This window comes from Hippocampus bargibanti, linkage group LG15 (assembly GCF_051943395.1).
Source record: "Hippocampus bargibanti isolate YZ-2025 linkage group LG15, ASM5194339v1, whole genome shotgun sequence".
Classification (NCBI taxonomy): domain Eukaryota; kingdom Metazoa; phylum Chordata; class Actinopteri; order Syngnathiformes; family Syngnathidae; genus Hippocampus; species Hippocampus bargibanti.
Window position 1 is genome coordinate 7,692,558 of NC_142748.1, and position 19,331 is coordinate 7,711,888.

Sequence of the window (19,331 nt, forward strand, 5' to 3'; positions counted from 1 at the left end):
AAGAAAATGATTCCATTTTGGTCATTTTATTCAATAATAACTGTCTTATTGTTCAAGTAAAACAATGTGGAATTATTACAAGGGATTGAAGGAATGCAACAAATAACTGACAAGCCCCTCCACCCTCCCACCCGGAAAAAAAAAGACCTGACCAAACGACCCCCGCCCCGCTTCGCATCCTCAATCCCACACCTGAAAGGAAATTCATTGCTGGTCACTTTCCACGGACCGCTCCATTCACATATTCTGTCAGTTTATATTTCACAGAACAAAGACGTGACAAGTCAAATCATTTGGTAGCACAAATACAGAGTGAGTTCCTTGCTCATTCCAGAAATGTATCATAATTATTATTTTTTTGGGGGCGCTTTTCTTCACAAGAAAAAGAAAAGCTCAACACTCCAGAGTGCTTCTTCACAAGGCAAAGTCGGGTCCGAACCCTTTCACAAGGCCAAAGAGGCACTGATGCACTAGAAACACTACAGTAACTTTGCCTCGGGAGGGGGGGGGTCGCTGGGACCGCATCACAATTTTGTTGCGATGAAATGAACCAATGATGGAAGAAAGAAAAAGAAGTGAGGATGTGCAAATAAGAAGAACCGAGAGAAAGCAAAGAAGCTGCAGATGGCGGCCATCTTTGCGCTATTTCTCTTCAGTCCTGAAATGATGACAGTACATCACGTCTACGCTTTACCTCCATTCCGTCGCATCGCCCGCTTGTAACGTGGATCTCTTCCACCCATTCTGGCGTCGCCCCCCCTCTGCGCCGCTCCCGGGCCAGCTTGGTATCTAAAGGAGGGCGAGGGGTGCCAAAGACACCTTGTGCGGTAAAACCCCCAAAGGCCCGGCCGGACGCGCTCCGTGACGACACCTCACACTCCAGGGCACTGGCGGGCGCTCATGTCTTGTTGTGACGTTGTTGGTTAGCGGAGGAGCGCGTGCTGGCCGCCGGCGACCGGGCTTGAACAGCGGCCGCCGCCGCCACACTCCTGAGGATGCGGTCCGGCGTGCCCTCCGACCCCGTCGCCTCCTGCGAGGTCTTCTGGGTCTTACGGCCGCCCTTTCGCGGGGCCTGTCGGTCCTTGCCGCCGCGTTCGGCGCTGCGGTCTCGGTCGCTACCCGAGGAGGCGGCGCCTTTGCCGTCCATGTTTTGGGAGCTGACGCTGGGGGCCCGCCGGCTGCTGTCACTGCTGCTACGACTTCGGCAACTTTGCGGACCCCCGCCGGCGCCGCTGCTGTTGTTATCCGGCCTCTCGCCGTCCGCCTCGCCGTCGCTGCTGCAGGCGCTTCGGCCCTGCGTCGCCTCCCTGTCACCCTCCTTCACTCTTGCCACCTTTTCACCCCCGCTATCCTTTTTGACACCTTTTGACGCCCTCTTGTATGTAGGCCCATCCAGGGGGGGCGCAAGCGATCCCGGGCACTGCCTGGTGGAGCGAGGCAAGGGGCGACTTACCGGGATGTGTGTCAAAGGTATGCCGTCATTTTTATTCGGGGTATCCGTACTGTTCTGAATAGAAACTGGGACAGTTTGATTTTTGGAGTTGAATTTTTTTGGGTCAGGCGACAAAGATGCAGCAGCGGCGTTTCCGCCGGATTTAGCAGCGGGGTCCTTACGGGGGGTGTGACCAGGGGTGTCGACCCGTCCCTTCATGGCGAGAAGTTTGGCGGCTGCGTTGAGTGCCGAGCATCGCTTTCCCAAGACTTCGGGTTCGGGGGGTGGTGGGGCCGCACGGTGAGGAGGAGGTTTCTTCTCTCGAGAAGATCCCGCTAATCTCCTTATGATCCTCACAGACGACGAGTCGCTGCCAGAGTCGCCACCGGTGGACGTGTTGGCATTACTGTCGGAACTGAGGGTTGCTTTCGTCCCCCGACGCTTGCTGTTCGGCTCTTTGACTTTGTCTTGGTTCTGGTCTTGCTGGGGTAAGCGGCATTCCTTGCTCCGCTCATCGTTGTCCGAGTCGCAGGAGGACGATGAACCGGATCTCCTATGAGGTGATGTCGCACCGAGGTCTCCCTGTCTTTCGTCCTCTTCCAGTTTGTCGGCTGTTTCCACATCTGACGTGACATCCACTCGCCGTTTCTTGCTCGGATGTCGGTTCTCGTAGGTCCTCTTGTGGTGAGCGTGACGGGTGAGGGTGGACGTGGAGCAGCCGGATGACGGTGACGAGGAGCAAGCCGACTCCTGGCTGCTCTGACGACTGAGAGATCTTTTCTGAATGAGACTCTTAAGGTCCTCCCCGGGTTCCTTGACTTCCCTTTCCGTGGCAGAGGCACTTTTGTTTATTTCTGTCACTTGGTTTTCTTTCTCCATAGGTTCGACCTCTGCAGAAATCTCCATTTTTCTGCATTTCTGCGTGTCTTCTTCAATCCGAACGCCATCCACTTCCATTTGGGTTGTCTGGTCTAGACCTTTTTCAGACAAGGGCGGGCTTGACTCTGTATCGGTGGACGTTTCTGCTTGTGGAGAGATGACTGGAGATGTTTGAGGAGCAAGTGATGTGGTCACTGATGTGATAGGTAGTTCTATGTTGGCCGTGCTCGTCAGCACTTGGGTAATTGTGGTGGTACTTATGGTAGATGATGGGGTGACGAGTTCAGAGTTGGCCGAAGGAACAGAAGTACAATCCTCTGAGAGGGCAGCGCAGGTTGACGTTGTGACAATGTCGTTGAGCGTTTCATCTATTGTGGTTTCAACTGCTAATGGAGGACTGAAGGTTGGAGAAAGTGAAGCGGATGTTGGCGAAATTGCGTTTGTAAGGTTCTCGGCACAAGCCGCAGCGGTTGGCGAAGATGTGGTTTCGCCGGTGTTCGACTGCACAGTCACATGCTCATTCTTGTTTGCTTCTGGGTTTTCCACTGGGCTTGCTGAGATGGCTGATTCATTTTTGAGGGTTTCTGTAGTGTTCGCTGGTGGATCAGAAACAACAGGAGATTCGGTGGCTGCCTCCAGGATCTCCATGGCTGATGGTACCACGGTGTCCGGTGTTGATGTTGGGTCTGTCTCCACCGTTGTTCGTAGTGCTAAAAGAGGACAAGAAGCTGTTGTTGCAACAGTGGGGTTTTGGGCAGAATCAAGTTCTATTGAGGGCTCCGATGAAGCATCAGAAGGTCTCGGAAAATCTGGTATGGGAGGGGATGGACTTGTGTTACCTTCAGGAATCGGGACAGTGGAAATCTGGTTTGTCGTCGCTGAGGAAGAGATGGAGACGGGATCAGGGGAGGCTTCATGAGTTTCTAGTGTGGCATCAGCTTTGACGACTGAAGTTGAAACAGAAGAGGACGTTTTATTTGTGTGTGTTATCGATAATGCAGACTCGACAGTTTTTGAGTCTGTTTCTTCAGCTTTGGCAGACAGCAAGTCCTGATCCGTGCTTTCGGAGTTCAGCAGATCAGGATTGTTTTCAGTGCATATATCCGCACCAGGGGTCTCTTTTTTACATAAGTGTCCATCAAGAACAAAGTCTGGAGAAGTCACAGAGTCTTTCCGGCGACGTCCCCGTTTGCGTTTGGGGGAATCGCTACCATCCTCGCATGGTGAAACGGGTTGCGTGGGAGGCGGAGTTGGAGGAGGAGGAGGAGGAGACACCGTATTGTCGAGCTCAAGAAACTTTGAATGACATTTAGGAGGCCGGCCCCTCTTTCTTTTCGTGGGCACCTCAAGGGAATTTGCATCAGGAGAAGAAGAAGAGGTCTCCTTACTCAGCGGAGTGTCCATTTTCTTGTGCTGGTTCCTTCCTCGACCGGCATGCAGCTGCTCTCCAAGCTGAGCCGCCATACGAGATTCCGTTTCTAGCCTGCGGCGGACTGGAAGATTCCTCAGCACGGGCATGTCCGGAGACAAGTGGGGAGGAGAATAGGGAGGATACGCTCTGACGGGCTGAAGGTGCACAGGTGGAGTTGATGTAGCGTCTCGGTCTTGACAAGATTTGGTCAAAGGGCTGCTGTCAGGGACCACAGAGTCTTTATTTGGTTCCTCACTTGAGTTCTCCTCCACTGATGCCTCCTCTGAAGATACTCCGGCTCCACTTCCGCGGCACCTCTTCTTCCTTGGCTCTTTCTCCTCCACCACAGTGACAAGCCGACCCGGAAGCTTCCGCAGGACTTTGGCTGACGGCGAATCATCAACAAGGCCTTTCAGGACTTCATCATCGGCAGATTGGCGCTTGCGAGGCGAGCGACAGCTGGTGGAGGGTGGAGACATGGGGCTTTGGTTTTTAACCTCTTTATCTTTTGCTTCGTGGTCTGATTCTAGCGAGGGTGCAGAAATTATGCTTTCCTCTATGCCTCTCTTGGGCATTTTGGTCTCCGTTTCATCCGTATTTTGCTGCTTCCCTCCAGGGGATAGGACTGTAGGCAAGGAAGGCACTGGATCTGCCGGAGGCTTGATGACGACGGGCTGCTGGTCTCTAGCAGGGGACAACGAGGCTTTGGAACATTTGGCGGGATCTTGCAGCTTTGTTGGTGGCTTTGGAGGGACTGTGTGAGACGGGGTACTCGAGTCTTTGGCAGCGTTGCGTCCTCTAAGACCAGCGCGGGCAGGCACTTCCCTATGCGTTGTTGGCTCAGGCTCGGTTTCAGGCGAAGCCCCACGTAAACGACCACTAGTCCTCGTCGAGGTGACAACCTTTCCCTTGTCCTTGGGCTTGCGTCCACGTCGTGCCGGAGTAGGTTGTGTGGGCTCCACAGAGGCTTGAGCCAACAAAACTTCATCTTCGTCAGAGGAAGCGTGCAGCCTTAGGCCTCCCTCCTTGGCCTGGTCCAGACCTTTTCTGGCAGCCTCCACTTGTTCCTAAAAACAGAAAATTTCACGTCTCATTCAAGCATGTAACACTCAAGTCCTGGGAGCTCAATGCTGGAAACTTACTTCAGCTTGTTTCAATTCTTCTTTGCAGACATCTTCTAAGGAGGCTTCCAGGAAGTTCATAGCATAGCGCTCAATCGGAGTGAGCTGGGAATTTCAAAGGTGGTATAGTGGTGTTTAAAAAAAAGAGCTGACAGGGGTTCTCAAAATATGTCGGAACAAACAGAACTGTCATGCTAATTCAATTCACCTGTTCCACCAGAGCGGCTATTTCTTGCTCGGCTTTTGAAAGCTCTTCCACTTCTTCTTGATCGGCTGCGTCATCCAGTGGAATGTTCTCGTTGAACTCTGCTAACTCCGCCACCTGCTCGGCTTTGGCTTGAGAGGCCGCCACGATGTCCTCCTCATCTTCTGCACGACAGAGCGCCTGGAAGATGGTTGTGCTAATTCAGTCAACGAACTCAATACATGTTTATATTTAAAAAAAAAAGCAAAAATGTTGTCGCTGGCCCCCAAAATTTCTACCAAAGGCATATTTATCACAAATATTCATGAAGTTTTAACAATCAATGAGCTCACCTGTTCCAGAATGGTGGTGTTTTGTTTGTTCCCAGCTTCCTCGTCCTCAACGTGAGGCATTGAGACCTCCACAGCCGGCTCCCTCTTCTCACCATCAGTGACGTCAAAAAGCTCTCGGATGGTTTGCTGAGGAACAACAGAGACAATGTAGGAATGTTTTCGGAAGCGATTTCATTGGTGCGTAGGCGGGAAATTTTAATTTTACCTCTTTGAAGAAGGCAGTGGTGAAATTTCCTCCTTCGATCGCCATGTCTCCCAGCATTCTCTTCTGGTTGGCTTTTTTCAGAATATTCTCCTCCACAGTGCGTTCGCTGATTAGCCTGAAGACGAACGAGCACAAAATTATCAACACTGATGTAGAGTGTTAAATACATCTTTTTGGCAAAAATGGAGGGACGCAGGAGTAAAACATGAAAACTCCACACCGAATGCCAGTAGCAATATTTAAGAACCTACCTGTAGATGTGGACATCTCTAGTCTGTCCAATCCGGTGGCATCGGTCCTGGGCTTGAGCATCCATGGTGGGGTTCCAATCACTGTCGTAGAACACGACCGTGTCGGCACCGGTCAAGTTCACTCCTACGCCTCCGCTGCGAGTTGACAAAATGAAGCAGAATATTCGACGATCTGCATTGAAGCGCTCCATCAAGGCCTGGAAGAGAATTATAAAAATTGAGTCTTAGCAAGGCATGTTCAATGTCCAAAGGTCAAGTCTAAATTAACTTGCGAGTCAAGTCACATTTTTTTTCTTCAGTTTTGTCCAAGCAAACAGCCAACTTGTGAAATTTTCCCCATCAGTCAGATAATTTGACTAAACTCCCCACAACTCATGAACATCAGCACCGACCTGTCGCTGCTCTACCCGTGTGCTTCCATCCAGCCGCAGGTAGATGTGTCCGTGATAGTTGAGGAACTGTTCCAAAATGTCCAACATCCGTGTCATCTGCGTAAAGATCAGCACTCGGTGACCGCCCGTCTTCAGGTTTCGTAACAGCAGGTGGAGGGTCTGCAGCTTTCCTGATGGAAGACGAAACCAAAGTACAAAATAAGGACTGCCTAGGAAAGTGAAATGTAGGGGTGTAGTTCATAAAAAAGGCTTACCACAATCATATTGGATAAGCCGCAGATCCGGGAACTGAGTCCTCATGTTGCACTGGATGCGATGGAGGCTGCGAGTGGGAGGTGCCACTTGAGCTGAGAGTGTCGAGCAGAATGTCGCCTCCTTATAGCTCAGAGAAGGAGGAGGATGGCAGCAGTGCATTGTTATGCGAGCGGCTTCCACTGGTGGGATGGCAAACGTAAACCTGACAATGAAGAGCACAATTTGTACAAGGTCATTTAAGAAACAAGTTCTTCATGTCTCAAGACCTCCCAAAGTGTTCTTACAGTCATACAATGGCGGATTAGAAACCTACCGGTCCACAATGTCTGAGAGTAGCATTAACCTCTCCTCGATGCTGTAAATAGCATTTCCCACCGAATGACTGTGACTCCACAAGTTGTGCGGATGTCGCCATTGTGACATCAAACAGATGCCGTGGCCCGAACGCTTCCACTCGGCCTCGGCAGGCCGAAGAGCAGCAGGTGAGGGCTGGGGCCCGGGCAGGAATGTCAGGAAACCCAGAACCTCCATGCCAAAAATAGGCTTTGCAGCAGAATGGCACTCGCTGACCCTGAAGATGAAGTCCAGTTTGCTGTCCTGCTGATTCTTAAGGTCCTTGGCCAGCGATGGCTGACAGGAAAGAGAAAGGAAAGGAACAGGATATTCCAAGATATTGCACTTTGGTAAATGTAAATGTCATTTCGTGGAAATAAATTGTGGTTACCAAGCCATAGCTCTAAAAACGACTGATGTTTGTATGGACAGAGGCCAAACCTGTGGAAATTTGCTATCTTGATGTTGGCATTAGTTTAAAATTGCATGGACTTACAATGTAAAAAGGAGAGCGAGCAAGCAGTCGTGGCCTTCTTCTGGGTGGAGGACGTGCTTTCGGAGCAGGAGTGGGTTTTGCCTTTGTTACTGTTGGAGTCTGATTGGTGCTAGAGACCACTGTGGTGGCAGTGGAGGAGGTTGTGGTACTAGTGTCAGTGCTGGTGCCATCAGGGGCTGCTGGCTTGGATGTAGCACATGATGTCGTCGCCTCTGCTGGAGCTGAAGAAGAAGAGGGCAAAGGTGTTAGCATGGCTGGAGACATTCCAAATTAATCAAATTAAATGGGAGTGGGACAGAGAGGTGAGAAAGGGGAATGTAGATCAGCCGCCAAGTGGGACAAAGTCACATTTGTGCAAGTTAAACTCGAAATCTCTCACCTGGCTGCTCTGTGCAAGGTGGAGGAGGCTGTACTATTTTGAGGATGGGAACCGGGGGCTGGGCTTGGTTGGGGGCGGTGCTGGGTATTCTAGGAGGTGCTAGAGTGTAGTGGGCAGTGGCGGGACCAGGGGTACGCTGGGCCACCTGCTGCGTGGCCGTGTTTCGGAGAGGGGTAGCGGTTGGGAGGGGTTGGGAGGAAGCCACACGAGGGGACGGGGCCACGGCCAGGGTGGGCACGGGGCCCCCCTCCTTGCCTGCTGCTTGACGTACGACGATCTTCACGACCCCAGGGCTGCTTACCATGCAGGAAGGCACTAAGGAGAAATTATATACGATATTTATATGCAGCTAACAACATATGAACAACTTTGGAAAATTACAACTTGTTTTTTATGAAAATATATGACTTGATTCTTATAACATGGCAATGTTTTTCCTGTAAGAATATACATTTGTTATTGTACTATATTTTTAAAAAACAGCCTACTTTTAGATTAATGACATTAAAAGACGAGGTGCATGATAAAATAGGTCCCCCCATGCAAAAAGTTCGAGGACCCAGGGACTACACAGACGAAAAGAGACACCTTGAGAAGGAGCACTGGGGGTAAGTCGGTGGGCAGTGGGTGCAGGGCTCTGGACGGTCACCTGGGCAGCTTGGCTGATGAGATGATGGTGCCCGCCACTGGACAAAAGGTGCATCACATTGCCTGCAAGACAAAAAAATTGGTCATTTCAGATTTCATTTTCAATTTGCAGGTTAACAACCAAAAGTGGGTTGAAGTCAACTGACAGTGCACCCTCAATTTATAATGGTCCAGACATACGGTAACAGAGGCTTTAAACAAGAAATAGCTTGCGTTCTGGCTAAGACGTGGTCACATGTTCGCGCCAAAGCACTACGTTTCGGCCATAGTTGTTTTTTTATTTATTTAATTGTATAATACTTGTGTGCTCATGTGCACGAATTTCCTGTAATTATGGTTTCACAAGATACTAACACCAATAAAAAAGCAATATACCTTGTATTGGTCGTGGAGGAGGTGCCTGCTGTATGGGGGCTCCAGAGAGGGTCAGTTTGTTGCCCTGCAGCTGAAAGGTGACTGGTTTACTGCCCTGACACGATGACACCGGACGCCCTGCCAAGGAGGCGAGCTGTGCGATGCTCACCACCTCACCAGCTAGATACAGACACAAGAAAATGATAACCCGTCACAATTTTAATAATAACACATTTACATAATTACGACACCATACATTGATAATTATCTTGCTTTATGTATCAGTTTTACTGTAATTTTCTGATGGCGAATAAACACCCGAAGCACGAATAAAAGTGAAGGACTTACAAGGTAACCTGGCTTGCATGTCTGGACTGAGGAGAACCCTTTGCGGCATGATGCTACCGGGGTTGGGACTCGGGTGTCCGGGAATGCCGGTGGCGCACGGAGCAGGGGGAGGGCGCACTGTCAGCACCTGCTTGGGAAGGCTGGATCTCACAGCCGTTTGAGCACCGGGAGGCAATGGTGCGCGGGGAGGCGGTGTGGCAGTCACCGAACAGATCACTGTAATAGAGGAAAAGAAAATTTGGATGCCTGTCAGGGAATTTCCATCATTGCCACTTCTGGAGTTTCAAGATTAATTTGTTCAGTGGTTTAACTTCAAAAAACCTTTTGGTTAGAAAATGTCAAATTTTGGAAGTTTAAAATAGGTGTCTGCATTGATCAGAACCTTTTGAAATTGAAATGTTTGAGTGTTCGAGCAATGTGGAGGTTTTTAAGGACAAAGGTGGGAAGTAGAATGTGCAGTTTTACAAATGGCTAGCAAGAGAGTCTATGTCATCACAAGCATACCATCTACCTTGTTGAACAGCAGGAGCAGGTGGGGGTGCAGGTGGGGTCACAGGCAGGGGTGCAGGCGCGGGCATAGGTGTAGGTACGGCAGCAGGTGTAGGTACGGCAGCAGGTGTAGGTACGGCAGCAGGTGTAAGCAAAGATGCAGTTGTCGCTGTGGCTTCTGGGCTCGGAGGTTTGGGTGTCTGGGCTGCAGGCGGCACCGAGCAGGTGGGTTTGTTCATTGGCGCAACAGAGCTGCTGTCGCCTTTGGAAGGCGGGAGGAGCGTCCTGAAATATCACATACCAAATTTGTGAAGAGAAGCAATGCTAGAAACGTCTTCAATTATTATTATTTTTTGCCAATTTCTATACCACACAAATGACTACATGTCATTGACAATGTAAATAGTCACGTGATCATGTACCTGTTGATCTTCATGCGGATCGCTCGGGGTCTAGGCAGGGGTTCAGGAGACTCCATGATCTCCTGAATGAGCTGCCGACTGACTTTATGGTTTGGTATGAAGACATCCGACTGGTAACGAGTCACACGGCCTTCCAAACCAATGAGGTCGAACATGGAAAGGTCACAGCGCTGCATGCGGATGAGAGGAAAAAAGTCAGCACCACATCTGTAAAAATGTGACACGATTGTCATGACGCCAACCTTCAGAGGAGACACCTCCAGGGCGTCCAGCACCAGGGAGGCGGTACAGAAAACGATAGGCTTGGTGATGAAAGGCGACTGGATGGGTCGAGGGTCGAACAGGTTGGGGTGGTTGCACACTTTCCGAAGCTGCATTAGAATGTTGATGACGGACATGAAGTGGCCGCTAGCAAGGGTCTCCTTGGTCCTGGGAACAAAGAGATGTTTGGAGATGAAACTACACAGAGACCAAAAGGTCCTAAAATGTACTTTACTCACGAGGCCTGCGCCATGAAGTCATCGTAGAGAAAACGTTGCCTTTTGGAGAGGCGGCAGCGCACGACATGCTCATACTTCTTTGGCATCTGCTTCTCCACGTCAACCTTGATCCTCCTGAGCAGGAAGGGCCTGAGAACCTTGTGGAGCCTTTTAACCAGGCCATCGTTGTACTCCTGGCTCCCCTCGATCATGCCAGTCAGCGGGTTGGAGAACCACTCCTTGAACTCGCGGTGCGACTGGAAGACGTGAGGCATCAGGAAGTGCATCAGAGACCACAGCTCCATTAGGCTGTTCTGCAGTGGAGTCCCTGTTAGCAGCAGGCGCCTGTGGCTGAAGTTCAGAGGACAAAGACAACATTTTAAATTATTCATACGAAACTAGACTTCTGAGATCTCGAGTCCTTGTGCTTATTCAGATGGCTGTAGAGACCTGTTGAAGTTTAGCAAGCTCTGCCAGCGTTGAGACTTGAAGTTTTTGATGTTCTGCGCCTCGTCCAGAATCAGGTAGCGCCACGACTTGCGTCGGAAAGCCTGGTGATCCTGCAGCACCAGCTTGTATGACGTGATGCAAACGTGGAAAGCGTTGGGCTTGGTCCAACCCTGTTGAGGTGAACAAAGTCGGTTCATACAGCGGGTCTCAAATTCAGGACCATGGGGCAGTGAACGGTGTCATCCACAAAATAATTTATAATATCATTGAAATGAGCGCATACAAACATTCACGGACTCACACACCAATATAATAGAAAGACTGGCTAAACACTGGAGATTTGACGACACCATTACCTGTCTCTTCAGCTTTCTTTCTTTTTGGCTTCCAAAGTATGTAAGGATTTTAAATCCGGGACACCAGCGCTTCAGTTCCATCTCCCAGTTTAACATAACACTGGTTGGGACGATGATGAGATGAGGGCCCCAGTTACCTGCACACAAGATATGAACCATCAGAAAAACTTTGTGAATAAGTGGAGGGAGAAAAAAAAAGTGTGAGAAGACACATCAGTACTACTTTTTTCACAAGCGAGGTGAGCCAGGAGCGCGATGGTCTGGATGGTCTTGCCCAGGCCCATCTCGTCAGCCAGGATTCCGTTGAGCTTCTTCTCAAACATGGTGACTAACCAGTCTAGTCCAATGTGCTGGTACTCTCGTAGCGTGCCGTGGAGTAGAAAGGGGATGGGCGTCTTGACCTTGATGATACAAGAAGGGTGATTCCAATAAGGACATATTGTGGTAGGGGGAAAAAAACCATGTGATATGGCTGGTATATCAATGACTCAAATTTTAAAATAGCAGCAAAACTAAAAGTCGGATGAATGTACTAAAATCACCTTGGTGGTGGCCAACGTATAGCCTTTGGGTTGCAAACTCTCCGCAGTGGCCGCAATGTGGCTGATCTCCTTCTTAGGCCGTGAGCTTGACGAAGACGGGCTGTGCTCTCCCTCCTCGAGCAAGACCTCCATCCCTTCATCTGCACCCTCGTCCTCTTCATCGCTCTCATCTTTCTCACTGTTCTCTTCTTCCTCCTCGCTTTCCCCTGGAGAATCTGAAAAGACAGTCGTTGATCATCAACATGGTACAATGCTGTTGTTTGATTTTTGTGAGGAATCTTGTTCATTACCCGAGGAGGAAGTGTTGCTTTCTACATCGCTCTCATCTTCACTGTCATTCTCCTCATCGCCGGACGCCTCCCATTCCGAGCTTACTTTGGAGCCGGGGGCAGAGGGGTCCTCGACATCAGAGGCGTATGCTCCTCTGTATTTCTCCAGGAGCTCCTCCATGCTCATATCTCCTGTAAGTGCAAAATGGGATTGAAGCCATGTAGACGCAGACACTAGATGGCTAAAATCAGTGGTTGGGACCAATCAAATAAAGATGCAAATTGAACGCACCCTCTTTGGCCAAGTCATCCAGTTCTTCTGCATGATCCACATCTCCTTCCACTTTCTCTTGAGCAGCTATGGTGTCTTCCTCATCTTCAGCTGGTAACCATATGAAAAAAGAACAATTTTAGAAATCCGCTTTCCTCAATGTAGCACAGATGGCACAGAATGAGGTCAATACTAAAAGTAATCTCACCGTCCTCTTCATTGGCAGCAAACTCTCCATCTTCCTCCCCTTGTTCTGCCGATGAAGACGATTCATTGGAGCATTCTTCATCAGAGACAGACTCCTGCGCATCCGCATCATTTAATGTTTAAAGAACAACGAAACCACACAGCCAATTTGATTTCTTTATCCAAAGAAAAGTTGGCCTAAGGGAAGCGCAGAGGCCACAAATGGCTATATTCGGTTATTTAATCAATCCTAACTACATCATCAATGAGACGTTGATGGGTTTTTCACCTGCGCCTGCTGCAGCGTGTTGAGTAGTTGATCCAGGGGCATCGTGCTCTCTTCCTTCAGCAGCTCAATTTCCCGACGGCGGCTCTCGCCGTCGTTCCCATCCTGCTGCTCCTCCACCTCGATGGTCTCCTCATCGTCCTCCTCCTCACAAGGTGGCTCAAAGTCTCGGTCTGCGTGAGGGGACATACCATTTATTTAACTACTACAATGTTCTCCGGCTGTATCATGGTTCATTATCAGGACGCCGGCAAAAATAGAACTTTTTAAACAATTGTTTTTATGGGTTCTTACAAAAAATATGCATGTCCAAGTTTGTACGCCTTCAGTGTAGTGTGCAAGTACCAGAATGACAACGTGCACAAATAAATATTTTTAAATATGAGTCAATATAAGACATGCTTTGAGCCCACATTGAATAAAATCAGTGGAATTTATCCAGATCAGACTTTCAAGGTCAATCTGAGCTCATGTCATCAATCATGAGCTAGTCACGTGGGACTGCCCTGTTGGTGCAGGAATGATGCGTAAGTAATAGCGCAACGTCAAACAGGTTAGACGCGTTGTGATGGCCAAGGCCTTGTACCTAGGCCTGTTGTGCCACTTTTGTCTGCGAGTTTAAAATGCATAACAAGAGCTAAGATGTGAGAGATCTGCTTTAAAATGTAATCAAAGAAGCTTGATAGTTTTGGCATTGAGTTTAAAAGAAAGTCGCTAAATTTTGTCAGAGAAATTCTCCTCCACTTGGAAAAAACTAATTAACGTGAGCAATTTCCAAAGAAACAGATTTATTAGCTCTTACCATCTTCATCAGCGGCAGCGGGCACAAGCATCTTGGAAGGTGATGGGATCGATTCGGGCCGGCTGGCAGGCGCCAGAGACTTGCTGAGGAGGTCCGAGTATTTCTCCGTCTGTCCAACGATGAAGTCCAACTGAAGGTCTAAAGCCTTTTTTCTTTTTTCTTCCAGTCGAGACTGCTGCTTATACTGCACCACCTGTATGGGACAAATGAGATATAAATGCTCTCGCCCCTTCTGATATTTTTGTCGATGTTTTATCTGAATTTTATTTTATTTTTAAATCGTGTAAGATTAAATTTAAAGGGAATTTTAAAAAATATTTTTAAAGCTACTGTCTGCTGACAAAAACAAAAATGCACACAAAACATTATTTTCCTGGTTCCGCAAGATGGTTGGCAAGGCTACAAATGTGAAACAAACTGCACAGCTTGTTGTGGGAATTTTTATTTATTTTTATTATTTTTTTGGAAGGGAATGTCTTACCTTCTCCACACTGCTCCAAAAAGAACGAACTTCCTTGGCGATAGTGGACGCGACCCTCCTGATTTTTGCCTGCTCATCTCTCTTGGCCTTTTCTTCTTTTTGCCTCACTTCCTCGTGGTGTCGCATCACCATTCGCACCACCTTCCTGGCCACTCCCCTCTTCCAGCGCCTCTCCTGGGCAAAGTCAGCAGACAGCCACTGCATCTCCTCGCACAGGTAGTCCCAGTGCACTTTAGGCCGCACCGGCTCAGTCAGGCGGTTGAGGCGCTTTGTGGACCAAAAACCCTCTCGCTTCAGCGCCTGGCTTCGATGCTCTATGTCGGCCTCCTGTGGGGACAACATTAAATTGAAAATTATCTTACTATTTTATTGAGTTGGATTGAACCTCACAAAGCGGCAAAAGAGCATATGTTAAATCATTTTGAGCCACTCACATGTTTGGCTAACTCAGCCATGTCAGAGCGCCGCTCTCCACGCGGCCGGTGCGGAGTGGAATGATCGGGCGGAGACATCAAGGAAGTGTAGCCCCCGAACGAGGTGGGAGACACAAATTTTCCATGAGGTCCTCGCAGAGGTGATGACTTGTCACGGCGGGAGCCGGCCCAGTCACTGCCGGGTGAAGGATCGAGGAAGGAGGATGAAGAGGTGGAGGGCGAAGAGCCATCTCCTCGCCACTGCCAACACAAAGGATGGATTAATGACAAGATAATTGCAACTCTTACTCACGAAACACAATTTATTTACCTTATGTGACGAATTTGGAGCAGTCGTGTCTCTGTCCGGTCTCTCTGTGTCGTCGTCGCTGCCATCTTCGTCACTGCTGACTTGTCGGGAAGCGCCATCCAAGGCCTCCGCATCCCCCGTAGGTTCATCGTCGTCATCATCCTCTTCGTCATCGTCGTCGTCCTCCTCATCTTCTTCATAGAGGGAGTCGTGCTCTGTCAGGTCCTTGGCGCTAGATGAAGAAGGTGTGACGGCAGGTTCCTCACTAAAAGTCGGCGGGCTTGAAGTTCTGACATTTAAGACCTCTGATTGGCTATACGGTGAACCCACTGTGATCCGCCTGGTGAGCGGCTTCGCCGCGTGTGTTCCATCACTATTCGGTGGCATTGAAGAATCAACAACGGATTCGGCGGACACTGCGGTGCCCTGATTGTCTTCCAGTTTGTTGTCTACAGCGTTCTTGAATAATGTAGTTGCCTGCTTCAGGAGCGATGCTGCTCCTGGTTGGATGAGCAACAGCTTTGGATTAATACCTCCTGCAGGGTGAGCAATAATAGCGCCAGGTTGGGCCCCTGTGGACACAGCGGCAACCTGTGACGGACCCTCACACAGAAGTTCTTTCGTTCCCGCAGAAGAGGGAACGCCAGCCTCAAGTGTGGCGTTGGAAACGTCCGCCATCTCACTTTGAGCAGCATCTATTGGCAATACAAGCGAGGGAAAAGTAGCGTGTCCATGCGCTTCCTGTCTGTCCTTGCTCACCTGCTGACAAGGTGACAAGACCTGTGGCGGCGTCTGCTCCATGGGGAACGAGTCCACTTCTACCAAACACACCTGGTTGGAGCTGGTGTCGAGAAGCAGATGTTGTCCAACTGCAGCAACAGAAATCCCATGGACATTGTTGGTGGAGCAAACTTGTGCTTGGCCTGGATCATGTTCCTGCTGGGATATAATGACTGTGTCGCTGTCCGTAATCGTGTGGATTGAAGGTTCTAATTGGGATTCCAGGTCCTCAGAGGGGTCCAACAAAGCATTGAACAGGTTGACCTCATATCCCGGCGAGTGAGGTATCTGCACACTGGTACTGACACACACAGTCTCCTCAGCCACTTCCTCCACCAGCCCGCAGAATTGATACACTTCCACGTTTTGCGCGTCCATGGCCATATCGGCATGCACGCTCTCCTGGTACAGCTTGGCCTCCACCGGCGCGTGCTCAGTGACAATGGCCGCTTCGCACACGCTGCCGTCGGCGCGCTGCAGGAGGTAACTCTGCTTCAGGTGCATGTTGGACCAGCCGCCCCCGAGGTGGGCAGCCTCGCTGACCACCACGATTTGCTGCGAGTCTGCGGAATGCACCAGTTCGGTAATCATGGGCGGTTCTGTTAAGGTTTGAGACGTTTCCGCCTCGCCTTGCAAGGATACAAGCAAGCCCGAGTCGAGCACCGAGCGGACAGCGGAAGATTTGGGGGAACGGTCACTCGGTTCATCAGTCACGCAGCCCGTCTGAGCATTTGCTGTGCTGTTGAACAACGCTGGCGTATGTGAAGAACCTGAATCAAGTTCTTCTGTGTTTGGAGTCTCAAGTGTTTCCGCCGTGGGAGGGGCTGCGGCGTTTGACCCGTCCCCCATCTCATTAACGTGGACAACATCCTGCTGGACCTCTTTGAGGACCAGTGGCAGGTTAACTTCCTCACCACAGTTCGAAGTAATTGGCAAAGGGAACATCGATCTGACTTGATCTGACTGTTCAGTAGGTCTGCTCTCTCTGGTGTTTGAGAGAGACGAGGCCGTGATGCAGACCTGAGGTTGTGCGGGGATCGTTTCCCTCGCGGGTTTTCCGTCAAATTCAGAGCCTCTTTTAGTGTCCGAGTTGCACTCCAAATGTTCCTGCTGACCCGTGATGGGTCCAGCGTCGGCTTGGGGAGACTGAGGAGGAAGCGATTTGCTATTGGGGATGTTTGTCTCTTTAGTAACAGTATGCAAGCCATGTTGCAACCCTCGCAGCCCGCTGGTGATTTGCGAATGTGAAGCGAGGGAGGCACATGGTTTGAAGTCCTCAGTGTTGGATGAATTGATGCCGTCGACTTGGGCGACGGGCTCGCCACGTGAGATGCAGACGTTAGCAGCACCGGTGAGAGAAGAGGTCTCCATGACCGGAAATGGCAAGTGGAAGCTTTCTGGCAAAGAAGGAAGCGGGCGGGGGGCAGCGGCAGCCGGCTGCGAGACATGCCCAGGTGACTCCCCAGACACATTGTGTGCGGCCTGGGACTTGCCACCCAGCACATCCACAGCCGGAGAGGCTCGCTGCCGCACTGCCGCCTCCCCACAGCCTCCTTCCTTGCTGCTGCTGCGACCACACGTTGAACCTGAAGATTAAAAACAATTAAAAACCAATAAAAATGATATTTTTATTGTTATTTGCATTCAAGACCCACTCGCCTTGATTAACTTTTGTATGGCAATAAAGCTAATGCAAACATGTTACTTTATTTAAAACATTATAGAAGTTTTTTTTTTATTTCAAGGCAGACGGTTTTCATATTACACTAAGTTATGTAGATATTGTATTAAAACTTGCCACGCAAAATTTACCACATTTTTTACTTATCAGTAACATCTATCTAAAAATCTATACAGTCAAGATACATAAGAACTGTAGTCACAAGGGAACATTGGACAGCATTTAATCACATATATGTACACTATTTGACCACCGGCAACTCCTCACCTGTCTGTGGAATGAGACTCGGATCTTCAGTGCTTTCTACTTCCAGGATGATGAAATTAGGGTCCCCTCCACATGTTCATGGGAAGCAAACACAGAGACAGGGAGCTTTATTCGTCCAGAATATTGGCCCCAAGCCTGTTGTACAGTGACATGAACATGATGTGAGAAGTTACAGAGGACAGCTTGGTCAAGTGTCATCCATCTCATCTTAAATGTCACGAGGTGCGATGTGAGTGACTAGCACGCTAGTTCGCCGCTGCTGCTCCACTGTGCTTGTGTGTATGGAGTGTGCATCCTGCAGTAGCAGTAAAAAAAAAAAGAGTGAACTTGTGTTTGCTGCATTCGCCCACAGGAAAAAGTCTGCAGCACGCGCTCTCACGCCACTAGCCGGGGAGTGAGTGGTGGCCTGTGCTCTTTCATTTTAGTCCCTTTTAAAAGATTCATCGACCACAAGTAGGATCTTTAATTACAAAGACATTTCCAGTGGAATCTGCATTTAGCCAATTCACATATTATGCTTGGTGGCTACAAGAACACTGGCGGCTTACATAAGATGCATAGACACGTAGCGACAGTGTTAAAAACAACACAATCAAAGAAAAGACCGTTTCCCCGTCATAAAAGATGACTTAAAATTAGGTGTTTTCGCAACGCCGGTTTGGCTAACACGGTTAGCTGATGTGCTAGCTAGCGTCGTACAACAACAGTACTAGGGTGGCATAGCCAGCTAACTAGCAAGCTAGTAGGAGTTAGTCGGCTGCGTTCGTGGGACGCCCAAGCGCTGCATTCCCACCCGCAGTTATGTAATACTTTCATTATTGCGTTCAAACGTGACAGGTTGCTTTGAAATGGACCACGGCGGCTGAAAATGGGCCATTAAAAGCCGCTTGTGCGTGTACTCCAAATAGGGGACAATCATTCGTGACGTCAGCGCGAAGGCGGGTGCCTTAAGGAAAACTAAACCTGATATTTTTTTCTTTTTTAACACATGGGCCATTTACTTGTCCTTTTTATAAATGTGAAAATTAAAAGAGTGAATGCATTTCGTATACATTTCATAATTTTATATGGGGCGTTTCGCGGGGGGCTCCCGATGGTCGACTGTTGGCTCTTTAGAAGCGACAACAATGATAGAACACTCAGAAGCATTCGTTTGGTCAGATAATTAAATTTCGATTCCACTGAAGATAAAATTACAACCTAGCAATTTAGTGTGCGATCGTGGTTGTATTTTTGATTCCGACAACTATACGGGTGAACACCGAAACAATGTGTAGTGTGATAATGCAGTGTTGTGTCAGTCAGAGTTCCCCCGAGTCTCTCATGACTTCCTCTTTGGCCCCCTCCCTTTCAAAGGCCGCCATCTTAAGTTCCCACCTACCTGAATTTTCCGGGCAGTTTTCTTTTACTAAATTCTCGCTGAAGGAGTCGTCATCCGTGTAAAATCGCACTCAATCCGTAATGCCGGCGGTCCAAACTGCCTCCCGGTACCCAACGAGGTAGCAGTCGACCTCGATGAAGAAGTTAAAATACGGACGGGGAGAGAGTGTCTTTCGCCTCAGAATGTAGCGGTCGCGGGGAGGAGACTTAACGCAGCGAAATGGTGGAGCGGCGCTGCTCCTCGCAAAGTACACAACAGACGCAACTCTCGCGATACCCAAACTGGCGCACACTTTAAAATCTCGACGACTCCGAAGCTGAATTATCGCTTTAAAATCTAAATTTGCACCTATTTATCTTATGTTTAAGGGACATGCTATATTTTAAAGAACAATGGCGTTTATATGTAATTATATTGGGGGAGAA

The 19,331-nt window shown here is 49.3% G+C and overlaps 1 protein-coding gene across 3 annotated transcripts; it reads right to left on the reverse strand.

The window, feature by feature from the left end:
* Positions 1-14: 14 nt before the first annotated feature.
* srcap (Snf2-related CREBBP activator protein) lies at positions 15-19,111 on the reverse strand. 3 transcript variants are annotated; one of them, XM_089016066.1, is made up of 33 exons: positions 18,907-19,111; positions 17,526-17,660; positions 14,819-17,163; positions 14,509-14,748; positions 14,075-14,401; positions 13,594-13,786; positions 12,795-12,964; positions 12,528-12,621; positions 12,341-12,430; positions 12,070-12,240; positions 11,780-11,994; positions 11,461-11,638; positions 11,238-11,374; positions 10,882-11,051; positions 10,453-10,782; positions 10,195-10,381; positions 9,953-10,122; positions 9,553-9,815; positions 9,042-9,257; positions 8,715-8,873; positions 8,280-8,402; positions 7,692-8,006; positions 7,313-7,533; positions 6,797-7,113; positions 6,483-6,685; positions 6,229-6,398; positions 5,837-6,033; positions 5,586-5,700; positions 5,381-5,506; positions 5,052-5,228; positions 4,865-4,948; positions 3,151-4,789; positions 15-3,021 (listed from the first exon to the last, which is right to left on the reverse strand). In XM_089016066.1, exons 3-33 carry the CDS (start codon positions 16,946-16,948, stop codon positions 899-901), a joined length of 11,250 nt encoding a protein of 3,749 aa, XP_088872192.1. In that variant the 5' UTR covers positions 16,949-17,163; positions 17,526-17,660; positions 18,907-19,111; the 3' UTR covers positions 15-898. The 3 variants fall into 3 exon arrangements, with proteins under 3 accessions (XP_088872192.1, XP_088872193.1, XP_088872191.1); XM_089016067.1 differs by having other exon boundaries at positions 15-4,789; positions 7,947-8,006; XM_089016065.1 differs by having other exon boundaries at positions 15-4,789.
* Positions 19,112-19,331: the final 220 nt, after the last annotated feature.